The following is a 15,000-nucleotide window of genomic DNA, read 5'->3' on the forward strand; positions in this document are numbered from 1 at the left end:
AAAATCAGAATTTTTTTTTAAACGGTGACAAAAAAATATTCAACTTCCAATTTTGTGATTATGAATATGTCAGTGTTTTGCATGTTGGTAAAAACTAAAATTCAAAATGTTCTTCGAAACAGTGCAAACATTTTTGATAGGGTCAAAAATACTTGATTATGATAAGTTAAATACCAAGTAGGTACTTAAAGGTTAGTGAGTCGTTAAAACATATGTTAGCAGATTTAAATATGAAGCATCTACTTACATTATTTACTTATTAAGTAATATACTTATAAATGGGTCTCTTAATTGCTTGAAATTCAAATAGTCTAATTACGTTATGATTTCATTAAGTCTAAAAATACTCACTAAATTTATTTCATACCTATGAAGGAATGAGATAAAAATATAAACTACTTTTTCGAAATTGGAAAATTTAATAACAATTCAGGCCATGAAAAAGTATATGCATGTTATAATTATAAAATAAAAAACAGAATAATCGAATTTAAAGAAAACCAAAATTAAAAAGCAAAATCACGAAAAATAAAACAGAAAAAGACAGGAATTATGACTCCAGTTGAAAAAGTCATGGAATTACTTGAAGCATAAGAATTATGCAGAAATTTCTTTTTCTCTCTCAAAGAGCAGAAGTAATGAAGTTCTCAGAGCCCAGGCTGCACGAAGTAGTAGAAGAAGAAGATGAAGAAAAAAATAAAAACGAACGGGAAAAAGTAGAGTAGACATGGAATGGAAAGAGAGAAATGCTAAAAAGGCTAGAGAAGAAATCCCATTAGTTTTAGGCAAGGGCTTTTGATGAAGCAACGAACATACACTTCATCCTCTATTCAAGAAATGTACCATTTTCTGGCTGCTGGAATCAACTTTCCAGGAGTGAAGCCGGAAGGGGTAAATGAAGGAGAAAAGAAACATGTATAACTGTCAACTGCAGTATTCTGAGAATTAACAGCAGCAATTTGTGAGCAATTTACTGCGCATGATACTTGTGGAGTTTTCTTTTCCATGGTTTGACTCTTTTAAAGGTTTATAGGCCGCTCATGAATGGCAGAGGCAAGGGGCATTGGCACTGCCCCATCAAGCAGGACAATGCCCTAGAGACTGACCAGATATACATATGATCAGCGCCCAACCCCCCTTTCCACCAAGACCAAGGAGGGGCAGGCAATGACTGCTGATGACTCAGCAGATAAACCTACAGGCTTCCCTCATGGCACACGCCCCCCCCCCCCCCCCTCATCCTTAGCTCACAAGGATGGTGAGGCTGCAACGACCAAAGAAACTAATGCATTTGAGCGGGGCTCAAAGACCAGCATTCACCAGTCAGGGATGTTATCACATCGGCCACCACAACCCTTACATTCAGTAGCAGTATTGAGAATTGACACTAGCAATTTACATTGCCTTTGCATTGCAACTACCATATTTCTTCTCTTTCTGAGATGATGAATGGAGAAGTATTGAATTAAAAGCTCAATATAGAGACGACTGGCGAAATCTGACTGATGCCCTTTACGTCAATAAGCGTGGGAGGAGATGATGATGATGAAAGTTTCCTTACGTTCAAGTACAGTATGATAAGAATTAACATCAGCAACCTGTTTTCAAGTTACTAATCACTTGTTAACCTATTACCCATTTTCTTTATCATGAAATAACAATAATCATTGCAATTAACTTTAGTCATAACCCACCCTACTTTGCAAATGTTAACTGTTTGCAAAAGCTTCCCTTATGTAAATGGATTCTGTATACCCACACCTAGAACATCACACTGGCACCCCCTATCCCACAAAGAAACGAAGGTCTTGTTTACAAATAGGCTTACTGTGGACTGACTGAAACCAAAGCAATACCAACTAAATTTGCACGTCTTTATGTGCAGTAACTAAACAAATAAACCTTTACTGTCCTTCTAAAATGGTATTACAATATCGAAAAACCAGCTTATGAAGCTGATAACCAATCAACCCAGTTTTTTGTGGATATTCATATATTTATGTACCTTATTGATAAATGAAAATGATCAGTCCAAAAGACCACTCCAATACATCTCTGGCCTCTGCATTGTAATTGTCAATGTCACATTTTTTTTCTTTTTTGCTAGAGGTAAAGTGAGTAGTTATTAAGGACTCTCTTATAGGTGATTTCTATTAAGATTTATTGTACTTCATATTCCGTTTTATAAACTGTAACTCAAATCAACTTACAATCCTAGAGTGCTGTATAGTGTTAAGTTCCCACTGACATGAATTCTAATATAAATATTATTGCTCAGCCAGCAAAACCTAATCAAGGATAACATAGAAGTAACTTGCTCAAATATTGCCTAAGATATCTAGCCTAACCTAAAAGTGGAGTTGGCCTAACCTGAAAGTGGTGTTGGCCTAACCTGAAAGTGGTGTTGGCCTAACCTGACATTGGGATGTGTCACACTGAGGACCAAAACTATAAAAAGGGCTGCCAAGGCAGCAGGATCTAACTAGTGACAGCCTATCATCAACTAGAACTTATGTTAACTGCACTCTAGTCTAATGTAAGCATTAGGATTTACCGGACCTGTAAAATGAATATGTGATTCTGAAAAAAGAGTTGTACGTAGGGTGTCCTACCATTTAGGTTAGGCTTAAGTTTCCTTATGCCTGGTCATTTGAGTATTGTAGGGTCCAATACCACTTAAAAGTGGTTACTGCCCATTCAGCACACAAGTCTTTACCCTTTTACCTAATATCTAATGAATATATATGAAAAAGTTAATAATAAAAATATAACTAATAAAATTGGGTTTATATCTCTTGTCTCAAAATAATCATCTCTTGCTGATGGAAGGACAGATGTCACTCAAAAAATAATTTGTATTTTACAAGGGATCACAGATCAAATTTCTTATATAATACTAGATTAAGGTAGCCAGTACTGTATTCCTAGTAGCTTTAAATTTACAAGTCTGAGCTGTTGTTTCTTAATACATTTAAATTTTATCGCCTGATTAAGCTACTGTTATAATTTTGAACTGTCAAGTTTTCTAGCCAATTCATTAAAACACCTACACTAAGCCTAGTACTCTAGACTACTCTTTTAGACCCTTGATAATATTAACAATCTACAGTATAAGATAGACAGATGGAGACATCTCTCAAAAAGCAGTTCAATCTATTTTGAAAATTAGTGTAAATTAATCTATTTTGATATTTGATCATGTTGAAAACGCTCTGTTAAGTAATAAATATCCCCAAAATAATTACCCATATGATAGACAGCTACAGCACATTCATGTACTGCTCGCCGGAACGCAGGAGCAATGAGATAATGTCTATTTTCAAGGAAAGCAAGTCACGGCTGAGTAAAACCATTTGAGGAATGTGATATAGATTGAAGGTAACTGTGATACTTTTTTAAGGACCGATGCATATGTCATGTGCAGCACATCCATGTACCCCTCCCCGAACAGAGTAGCAATGGGATAATGTTGATTTGTGAGCCAAGAAAGCTGCAGCCGAGCAAAAAACCATGTGAGGAATGTGATTTATATTGTAGGTAACTACGATAATCTAATAGCGATCCATGGGTATCATGTGCGCAGAAAATCCATGTAGGCCTTATGGCTTGCCAGAACAGAGGTGGAATGAGACAATGTTTATTTGCGTGCAATGCCACCCGTGGCCGAACAAAAAACAGCTGTGGCCATAATATGAATTATAGATAATTATGATACTTTAATTTTACACCACTTACATGTTGGCACCTCTCCCCAATATTCCCCACTTCCATATCCTTATCCATATCCTTACATGTAGGCTACCATATATTTTCCCAATTGGTTACGTTGTGTTTATGAATTTTTGGCCATTACTATCACTGAAAATCATTGATATTTTGGTGATACTCCACCAAAAAACCCTGGTTTTCTCACTGCAATCCCCCATAATTGATTTTACATTGAGGGATATGGGTTAAGAAACTTATGAATGGGTGGTTTGCCTAAATATTGCCGGACAGAAATGGTTAAAATCCAAGATAGCAAGTAGGAAATATGTTATTTTTATTAATAAAATAAATTTTTGAATATACTTACCCGATAATCATGTAGCTGTCAACTCCGTTGCCCGACAGAATTCTATGGAGGGATACGCCAGCTATCACAATACTAGAAGGGGGTGTATTTACCAGCGCCACCTGTGGCCAGGTACTCAAGTACTTCTTGTTGACACCTCCTCAATTATTCCTCGGTCCACTGGTTCTCTATGGGGAGGAAGGGAGGGTCGATTAAATCATGATTATCGGGTAAGTATATTCAAAAATTTATTTTATTAATAAAAATAACATTTTTCAATATTAAACTTACCCGATAATCATGTAGCTGATTCACACCCAGGGGGGTGGGTGAAAACCAGTGTACAAGATTAAAGGATAGCTAAGTATCCCATATTTCATATAATCAGTTATCCACAATAACAATGAAATAATAAGTACCTGGTAAGGAAGTCGACTTGAACCGTTACTCTGCCTTTAATAAGATCGTCTTCCTTACTGAGCGCAGCGTTCCTCTTGGGAGGCTGAATCAACTCAAAGGTGCTAAAGTATACAGGGCTGCAACCCATACTAAAGGACCTCATCACAACCTTTAACCTTGGCGCTTCTCAAGAAAGAATTGACCACCCGCCAAATCAACAAGGATGTGGAAGGCTTCTTAGCCGACCGTACAACCCATAAAAAGTATTCAAGAGAAAGGTTAAAAAGTTATGGGATTATGGGAATGTAGTGGCTGAGCCCTCGCCTACTACTGCATTCGTTGCTACGAATAGACCCAGGGTGTAGCAGTACTCGTAAAGAGACTGGACATCTTTGAGATAGAATGATGCGAACACTGACTTGTTTCTCCAATAGGTTGCATCCATAACACTCTGCAGAGAACGGTTCTGTTTGAAGGCCACTGAAGTAGCCACAGCTCTCACTTCATGTGTCCTTACCTTCAGCAAAGCAAGGTCTTCTTCCTTCAGATGAGAATTTGCTTCTCTAATCAGAAGCCTGATGTAGTAAGAAACTGAGTTCTTAGACATTGGTAGAGAAGGCTTCTTGATAGCACACCATAAGGCTTCTGATTGTCCTCGTAATGGTTTTGACCTTTAGATAGTACTTAAGAGCTCTAACTGGGCAAAGTACTCTCTCCAGTTCGTTCCCCACCATGTTGGACAGGCTTGGGATCTCGAACGACTTAGGCCAAGGACGGGAAGGAAGCTCGTTTTTAGCCAAAAAACCGAGCTGTAAGGAACATGTAGCCGTTTCAGATGTGAAACCTATGTTCCTGCTGAAGGCGTGGATCTCACTTACTCTTTTACCTGTTGCTAAGCACACGAGGAAAAGAGTTTTTTAATGTGAGGTCCTTAAAAGAGGCTGATTGGAGCGGTTCAAATCCTGATGACATTAGGAACCTTAGGACCACGTCTAGATTCCAGCCTGGAGTGGACAACCGACGTTCCTTTGAGGTCTCAAAAGACCTAAGGAGGTCCTGTAGATCTTTGTTGGAGGAAAGATCCAAGCCTCTGTGGCGGAAAACCGCTGCCAACAAACTTCTGTAACCCTTGATCGTAGGAGCTGATAGGGAGCTTACGTTCCTTAGATTGTAACAGGAAGTCAGCAATCTGGGTTACATTGGTACTGGTTGAGGAAAACTGCATTGGCCTTGCACCAGCTTCGGAAGACTTCCCATAAAGACTGATAGACTCTGAGAGTGGATGTCGTCCTTGCTCTGGCAATCGCTCTGGCTGCCTCCTTCGAAAAGCCTCTAGCTCTTGAGAGTCTTTCGATAGTCTGAAGGCAGTCAGACGAAGAGCGTGGAGGTTGGGAGTACCTTCTTTACGTGAGGTTGACGCAGAAGGTCCACTCTAGGAGGAAGAGTCCTGGGAACGTCGACCAGCCATTGCAGTACCTCAGTGAACCATTCTCTCGCGGGCCAGAGGGGAGCAACCAACGTCAGCCGTGTCCCTTTGTGAGAGGCGAACTTCTGAAGTACCCTGTTGACAATCTTGAACGGCGGGAATGCATACAGGTTGAGATGGGACCAATCCAGCAGAAAGGCATCCACGCGAACTGCTGCTGGGTCTGGAATCGGAGAACAATACAAGAGGAGCCTCTTGGTCATCGAGGTAGCGAATAGATCTATGGTTGGCTGATCCCACAGGGCCCAAAGTCTGCTGCAAACATTCTTGTGAAGGGTCCACTCTGTGGGGAAGACCTGACCCTTCCGGCTGAGGCGATCTGCCATGACATTCATATCGCCCTGAATGAGCTTCGTTACCAGCGTGAGCTTTCGATCTTTTGACCAAATGAGGAGGTCCCTTGCGATCTCGAACAACTTCCTCGAATGAGTCCCTCCCTGCTTGGAGATGTAAGCCAAGGCTGTGGTGTAGTCGGAGTTCACCTCCACCACCTTGTTAAGCTGGAGGGACTTGAAGTTTATCAAGGCCAAATGAACTGCCAACAACTCCTTGCAATAGATGTGAAGTGTCCTTTGCTCCTGATTCCATGTTCCCGAGCATTCCTGTCCGTCCAGTGTCGCACCCCAGCCCGTGTCCGATGTGTCCGAGAAGAGACGGTGGTCGGAGGACTGAACAGCCAATGGTAGACCTTCCTTGAGAAGAATGCTGTTCTTCCACCACGTTAGAGTAGACCTCATCTCTTCGGAAACAGGAACTGAGCCCGTCTCTAGCGTCATGTCCTTTATCCAGTGAGCAGCTAGATGATACTGAAGGGGGCGGAGGTGGAGTCTCCCTAACTCGATGAACAGGGCCAGCGATGAAAGTGTCCCTGTTAGACTCATCCACTGCCTGACTAAGCATCGGTTCCTTCTCAGCATGCTCTGGATGCATTCTAGGGCTTGGAAGATCCTTGGGGCCGACGGACAAGTCCGAAAAGCTCGACTCTGAAGATCCATACCCAAGGAGACAATGGTCTGGGATGGAACGAGCTGAGACTCCTCAAAATTGACCAGGAGGCCCAGTTCCTTGGTCAGATCCATATTCCATTTGAAAATCTCCAGACAGCGACGACTTGAGGGAGCTCTTAAAAGCCAGTCGTCTGACGGAGCCGGACACAAGATCATGATACTGCTGCACAGTCTGTAAACTGTCAATCATGGGCAAGCGAGGAAGTACAGTGACAACCCGAATCTGTCTAGACTGTCTGGGTCGTACAGACAACTCCTTAACGGGTTGCTGAGGTTGCCCACTGCGTCACAACAAGTCCCTTCTGTTGGTTGTTGAACGTCTTCCCCGTGACACATTGACTCCGTAAACAAAAAATCCTCTAACAAGGACTAAGCTTGGACTGCATGTCATGCAACACAGCTCAAGGTCTATGGGAGCAGGTGTGGTAACAGACGGGATTAGCGGCTGAAGTGTAACCATTACCTTCCCTGTAAGCATGTTATGCTTAAATAAAAGTCCATAAGAGGTTATGCAGCTAAAGGCTCCCTCCAAATGACAGAGTCCTCAAGGGAATATCAGAAGGAGGGAGAAAAGAACTTTCTCATCTACAGGGACCTTATCCTAGAAAAGCTAAGTTCTCTGAGTGAGGGTTCACTGGTGCAAAGCAGCAGACTAGAAGGCAACGTTATGAAACTGCTTGACAGTCTAGTGAGTTGGCAACAACCCAAGATGTGTTGAGAAGCATGCGGTAAGGTATGCAGAGCATGATGTATGCAGAGTATGCTGTATGCAGAGCATGCTGAATGCAGAGCATGCTGTATGCAGAGCATGTTGTATGCAGAGCATGCTGAATGCAGAGCATGCTGAATGCTGAGCATGTAGGAAGTAGAGCCTGCTGTAAGCAGAGCCTGCTGAAAGGAAAGCAGAGCGTGTGCATGGCGTTTAACATTTCTCAGAAATTCCATGACCAGTGCTAGAGTGCTTTATGCATGCTTGCATGGGGTTTAAACCATGGTATGCTGAACAGCAGAGTCAGAACGAGCTGGAACAACAACAGAGGTTTCCTCAACTTGAGGGAAAACCTGAGGTTCAGACTGCATAGGCTGAACAACAGACGGAGCAGAAGGCAGGTGCAAGGGTGAAAGAGGTTGACTCCTAGCAAGAGTTGCACCCAAGGATTGCACCAGCTGAGCGGAGGACGGAGGCGGAGTAGTCCGTTCCTGTTCCTGTGGTATGAGTGGAGCGTGAAGAGACCGAGGCTGTGCAGAACAAGGTAAAGTTCCCGCAAGCAGAGATGTCTGAGGAGCAGGATCAGGGTGCACGGGTAGAGCTCGGTGCAGCAGCTGAGGAGACTGACTCACAGGTGGAAGAGGTTGTTGTACCTCCACCGAGAGTTGCACCGCCGGTGGAGCAGCCAGGGGAGGAGGAGGAAGAGTGGAGTAATCCTCCTGATCCCAAACCGAAGGTTGCCTTAAAGAAGGCTGATGCTGAACAACACTGGGAACAGTGAACACAGAAAGTGGTTCAACATCGTACGCCTGGCAGATGGAGCTGCGACTGGGTGCAGCGAGTGCAGGCGGGTGCAGCACAGGCTGAACGGGTGCAGGAGGTTGGTGCACCACCGGTGCAGGCGGGTGCAGCACAGGCTGAACGGGTGCAGGAGGTAGGTGCACCACCGGTGCAGGCGGGAGCAGCACAGGCTGAACGGGTGCAGGAGGTTGGTGCACCACAGGTGCAGGAGGAGCAACACTCTCAGCACGACACTCACGCATCAGGTCCGAAAGCTGTGCTTGCATGGACTGTAGTAGAGTCCACAACATCGTACGCCTGGCAGATGGTACTGTGATCAGGCGGAGCGAGTGTAGGAGGAGGGAGTGTAGGCGGAGGCGGAGGAGCAACACTCTCAGCCCGACACTCACTCATCAAGTCCGAAAGCTGTGCTTGCATGGACTGTAGTAGAGTTCACAACATCGTACGCCTGGCAGATGGTGCTGCGACCAGGCGGAGCAGGTGCAGGCTGGGCGAGCACAGGCGGAGCAGGTGCAGGCTGGGCGAGCACAGGTGCAGCGAGAACAGGTGGAGGGAGTGCAGGCGGTGCAACACTCTCAGCCCGACACTCACGCATCAAGACCGAAAGTTGTGACTGTATGGACTGCAGTAGAGTTAACTTGGGGTCGGCAGACACTAAGTTCTGCTGAGGTAAAGCCTTAACAGCAGAGATCTGTTGTGGCAGAACCTTACTCCTCTTAGTCGGAGTGTAATCAACTGATGACTAAGGAGAGTCAGAGCTAACCCAATGACTGCATTCGGGTTGTGAACTTTAACTTCGTACGTCTGGCATAGGTCTGGACTTAACGTTTAAGAAGTCTTGAGACCTGAGACCAGCGTTACTCTGCCTTTATTTTCTCCCCTAATCTCTTCTGCAGACGAGCAAAATAAGGGCTCAATCGTCTGCGGGTGGGAGTGACGGTCTCGTTAAGACACGCCCACAACCACCGAGAATACTTCTGTGCGCCGATCAAGGCCTGCTGAACCCTTATGCCCTTCGACATTGCTTCTCCCCTGGGCTTGGGAGCTTGCAAGAGGTCCCGGACTGGGAGGACGACTGGCGCGCACAAAAGTACCCTCACGCACTAATCACTTATCACTTTGATTTCTGTTTGCACTTATTTCACTGAACTCGAAACTTTAAGTGGTTTGTACCTGAAATACGCAATTCTATCCTTTCAAAGTTAGTAATTGCGAAAACAGAATTACAATATAACAGAAAAAACTAATGAAAGATAAATCAGTGGTTGGAAAGAGACTAAACACTAGATCACTCTAGAAACGTTTACCTTCTTCCCCTAAAGAGACTAGGGAGAAGAGCAAAAATCGATAATGACGTTACTCGTACGCCTGGCAGGCTTGAATGAAACGTTTATCCTCTTTCTCCCTCCGTCTCTATCTCTCTCTCTCTCTCTCTCTCTCTTGACTTAGAACCTGAGAGAAGAGCCCAATCATATATATCGTTAAAACATATTATTGTTAAAGGAAAAAACTGAAAAGTTCCTTTATTAGGATCAAAACCATTAAGTTAAGAAAGAATGAACAAAACGCTAGACACGGTTACTCTTACTGCAACGTGAAACCGTGAACATTCTTTCTCTATCGTAACGATAGAGTGCAAGTTGAACGTTCTGAACGTCAACAACTGCAGAGACAAAACAAAACGTTAGTTCAGCTTTGAAAACAGTACGAGACTGTCAAAGAAAATCTTTCAAACTCTGTGGCGGAAATAGCATAATATGTTAACAGGTAAAACCGAAATGACGGGCTCAAAGTTTATTAACTTCGGTAAAAGACCGCCTACTATAGGAAGGTCGAATATAAACAAATATAAAAATTAATTTTAATGAGTTTATAATAAAAGGAAGTTAATCGAAGAGGCCTATAAGAGGCGGAGAGATATAAAATAAATCTATAACTTTTGTTAAGCAAAATTAAGAAAGAGAGTCTATACTCTCTTAGACACCAACACTTCCGTCTAAGGGAAGGGTCGGCCATTGAAAGGTGAACGAGAGTTCATACTCTCTCGTCACTAAAATTAATCAAATTAATTTCAAAAGCTAACTAAGCTAATATAGAAGTTTTCCAGTAAAGCGACAGCCGAAATCAAAGAGAAATACTTCACCAAAGTCGTGAAAATACTCCAAGAACATAAGCGTATCCCAGAACGTCTTGCCGGAAGCACGACAGAGGAATAATTGAGGAGGTGTCAACAAGAAGTACTTGAGTACCTGGCCACAGGTGGCGCTGGTAAATACACCCCCTTCTAGTATTGTGATAGCTGGCGTATCCCTCCATAGAATTCTGTCGGGCAACGGAGTTGACAGCTACATGATTATCGGGTAAGTTTAATATTGAAAAATATATGGTTGATATATTTGGCTAGAAATTATAACATCATATATTTACCAAAAATAATATACTTCATTGTTCCTTAAAGAAAGAACAAACAACTAGTAATCATGTTTTATAAGACGACGATGTCGATGGTATATCAAATTTACAGGGTTAGTTAAGGGAACAGGTACTAACCTAACGTAACCCACCTAACCAGAAGTAAATCACCTTCCCTTTAAACGAATCTGCCTTTACACTTGCACACTGATGTAGGGTTCTATCAACAAAGCATGATTTGGCGGTACTTCAAATTACTAAAATCCCCTGGATTTACTGGAATCCTCAGGTAGATACTGGAATCCGCTTGAAAATTACCGAAATCCCCTAAAATGTCACTGCAAACCCTTAGAAATCGATGAATATGTGTTTTTATCCAAATACGTTATTTTTATGTTTTTAGCATTCATATTTTTTATATATTTGCAGGTAGAACCTTGGCTAGGGGTTGCGACCAGGGAAGGTTTGTGACCTGGGAAGGGGGTCCGGGGGCTTGCCCCAGGCTAGGGGTTGTGACCTGGGAAGGTGGACCGTGGGCTTGCCCCCGTCTAGGGGTTGTGACCTGGGAACTACTAGGTTAGGTTAGGTGGGTTTGATAGGTTCTGTACCCTTTTGTACTCTTGTATACATTGTGTAAAGGGTATACAGAAAAATGCTATAAAATACACATTTTATCTAATTTACTAAAAAATTATGTAAATGAATAAAAACACATCATTTATCAATATCTAATGGTTTGCAGAGATAATGTAGGGGATACCGGTAATTTTCAAGGGGATTCCAGCAATTCGTGGTTCCCATGATTAGGTAAGTAAATGATGTGTAACATCACAGCGTAGTATTTAATGGATAATTTGCATGCAAGAAAGATTTTGTAAATAAAAATAAAGTCATTCATATTCAAACACAATTTGAGGTCACATATGGCCTACCACAATTCCTACCTAGCCTAGGCTGGATCATATTTGCCAATGTACAATTTGGGCTTAATACAATACACACATTTGGAGATTTTGCATACCCTTGGCAATCACAGGCATGTGAGAAGTCTGACTTTAGGAAATAGTGGGCAACGATGCTTCTATAATATCTTGACACCAACTGGAATAGGAACACAAACCTAGCACTACAAGGCTTGTCTAAATATTTGGAATCTATGCCAGATTGCCACGTATTGTATTCATGCAATTATAACCTATCTTTATTGATCATTATTAAGTGAGCTTCAGAATACCTAAATGGCAAATATATGTAAAACATACCAGTGCTCAGTCTGTCTTCTTTGTTTACAAATGTCTTGGAAGTCAGGGTTAATTGTCTCCATCTTTATCAGTGACTTCGTAGAGAGAGTGATGACGTAATTTTTAGTGTCTTGAGTTCTGCTCTCATAGAAAACGGTTTGTTTATATTTTTGGGCAGACTAAAGAATAAGTATCTGTGAGTCTTTATTATGAAATATTTGCGTATATAGGAACATAGTGTAATATTTGAGCCTTAATTATCAAATATTCGCGTATTTACAAACAGAGTATAATAGTAACATACTAACATAAACAATATAACATGCATTTGAACATACAAATAATATAAAGTTATAAAATAATAAGAAAGATGATAATAACAATAATAATGTTCAAATAAATATATTGACGTGGCATCATGCTATTATGAGGTGTAAATAACTTTTCAGATGGCCATGTAATTAGTTAACTAAGGACTATGCTCATTCCTAAGAGTTTCCCTTCTAACTAACAAAATAATACGAAAGATAATAATAACAATAATAACATTCAAATAAATATGATGTGGCAAGTTGCTATTTTGAAGTGTAAATAACTTTTCATACATGAAAACCATATTAACAGTTAACTAAGGACTATGCTAATTCCTAAGAGTTCCCCTTCTAGCTAACAAAACAGCAACACTGAACAAATCCCTGCACATCACAGCATCCGGCAACCTACCCTCAGGAGATGAATGGCTCCAGTGTCTTCGTCGATGGCAAAACTGGATCTGCTCCCGTTGCTGTAAACGCCGTCACCTGTGAGACTGTATTGCAGGTGGCCGTATTGCTCGCCGTCCAGGTCAGTCGCTGTCACCTGCTGGAGAGGTTCATTAAGACAATTGTTAGGTAGATGCTGAGTCTCTGCAAGGAATGGAAGACAGAAGTTCTATAGATGAAGTTAAGAGAGAAGGAACTTCATTTGATTAAGATAGATGATAGATAGATGCTGAATCTCTGCAATGAGTGGGAGACAGAAGTTCTTTAGATGAAGTTAAGAGAGAAGGAACTTCATTGAATTAAGAGAGATGTTATATGGATGCTGAGTCTCTGCAAGGAATGGAAGACAGAAGCTCCACAGATGAAGTGAAGAGAGAAGGAACTTCAGTTAATTAAGAGAGATGGTAAATGAATGCTGAGTCTATGCAAGGAATGGAAGACAGAAGTTCCATAGATGAAGTGAAGAGAGAAGGAACTTCAGTTAATAAAGAGAGATGTTAGATGGATGCTGAGTCTCTGCAATGAGTGGGATACAGAAGTGAAGAGAGAAGGAACTTCATTTAATTAAGAGAATTATTAGATGGATGCTGAGAATCTGCAATGAGTGGGAGGTAGAAGTTCTATAGATGATATTAAGAGAGAAGGAACTTCAGTTAATCAAGAGAGATGGTAGATGGATGCTGAGTCTCTGCAATGAGACAGAAGTGAAGAGAGAAGGAGCTTCAGTTAATTAAGAGAGACGGTAGATGGATGCTGAATCTGTAATGAATAGGAGGCAGAAATTCTATAGATGATATTAAGAGAGAAGGAACTTCAGTTAATTAAGAGAGATGTTATATGGATCCTGAGTCTCTGCAAGGAATGGGAGGCAGAAATTCTATAGATGAAGTGAAGAGAGAAGGAATTCAAAGGAAATTTAGTGTGGAGTTGGGTTAAAAAGGTTCTTTATCAGTAATATGTTTGAAAGGTGAAGTTAGACAAACAAACTTTTTTTTTTTCGATTAATCTCCTGTAGATTTCACTGAACTGTTCGCTTGTTGATGTAATAAGTCAGAGAGAAGTTCAACGTAGAAGAAGAGAAAGAAGTTACTAGAAGTTCTATAGAAAGTTGATATATAGGGTAAAAAACTAGTTTGCTGTTAAAAGGTGAGGCAGTTGTTCAATAGTTGCTTACATGGAAATGAAGAACAGAGTTATAAAGTATGATTTAATTGTAGTGATAGTGGACATAATAAATATATTAATCTTTTATTCATAGGATAATAATTTTGGTTTCCCATAACCTATTATAGATCATCTTAATATAAACTTTTGTCTTATAAGATAATTGATTATCTCCCTTTTCAAATTTACTTTATTTCAAAATCATTGTTAAGCTTGAAGCAATCGACCAAGACTTTCAATATTCACTCAATTCAATATAACATTTATATCTGAAGACAGAAAAAAAGCTATTCATAAGGAAAAGTGTCCTTTTCAATTTTTTTTTTATTTTGTTCTAAAAAATCTATATATTTTTTTCAATTTATACATATGATTTATTAAGTTATGATTCAGTACCCCAAAATCCAAAAACACTGTGCTAAAGGAATTGAAACCTGTAAACTATACAGTTTTTTCAAAAATAAAACATAAAAATGGAAACCAACGTAGAATAGGTTCACGACTAAAAGTTTACATTCTTGCCAAAAGCTTCCTTGCAACACGCAAAGTATTCTAGTCTTCAGAAAACAAATGTCCTTAAATTTGGAAGTACTTAAAATTCGGAATAGATCTTAAAAGTTTTTTTAAGGCCGCTCAGGAATGGCAGAGGCAAGGGACAGGGGCATTGCCCTAGCAAGCGAGACAATCCCCTATAGACTGACCATATATACGTGTTATCAGCGCCCAAGCCCCCACTTTACCCACGCTAGGAGCAGGGAGGGCCAGGTAATGGCTGCTGATGACTCAGCAGGTAAACCTATAGGTGCCCGAAAACCCTCCTTCCTTAGCTTATGAGAATGGGGAAGTTGCATACACTAAAGGATCTAACGAGTTTGAGCGGGATTCGAACCGAAATCTGGTGATCACCAGGCAGAGACGATACGAATAAGCCACAACAACCCTTAGAAAACAAAAAAAAAAACTAGG

The 15,000-nt window shown here is 41.1% G+C and overlaps 1 protein-coding gene across 1 annotated transcript in view; it reads left to right on the forward strand.

Annotated features, from left to right (window-relative positions):
- Positions 1 to 15,000, forward strand: part of LOC137625472 (putative neural-cadherin 2) — a 78,658-nt gene that overhangs the window by 55,070 nt on the left and 8,588 nt on the right. Inside the window, exon 7 of the mRNA XM_068356383.1 lies at positions 12,818 to 12,952. Within this exon, the coding sequence (XP_068212484.1) occupies positions 12,818 to 12,952 (135 nt within the window). The remainder of the gene's footprint in view (positions 1 to 12,817; positions 12,953 to 15,000) is intronic.

Source organism: Palaemon carinicauda, chromosome 32 (genome assembly GCF_036898095.1).
Source record: "Palaemon carinicauda isolate YSFRI2023 chromosome 32, ASM3689809v2, whole genome shotgun sequence".
NCBI lineage: Eukaryota > Metazoa > Arthropoda > Malacostraca > Decapoda > Palaemonidae > Palaemon > Palaemon carinicauda.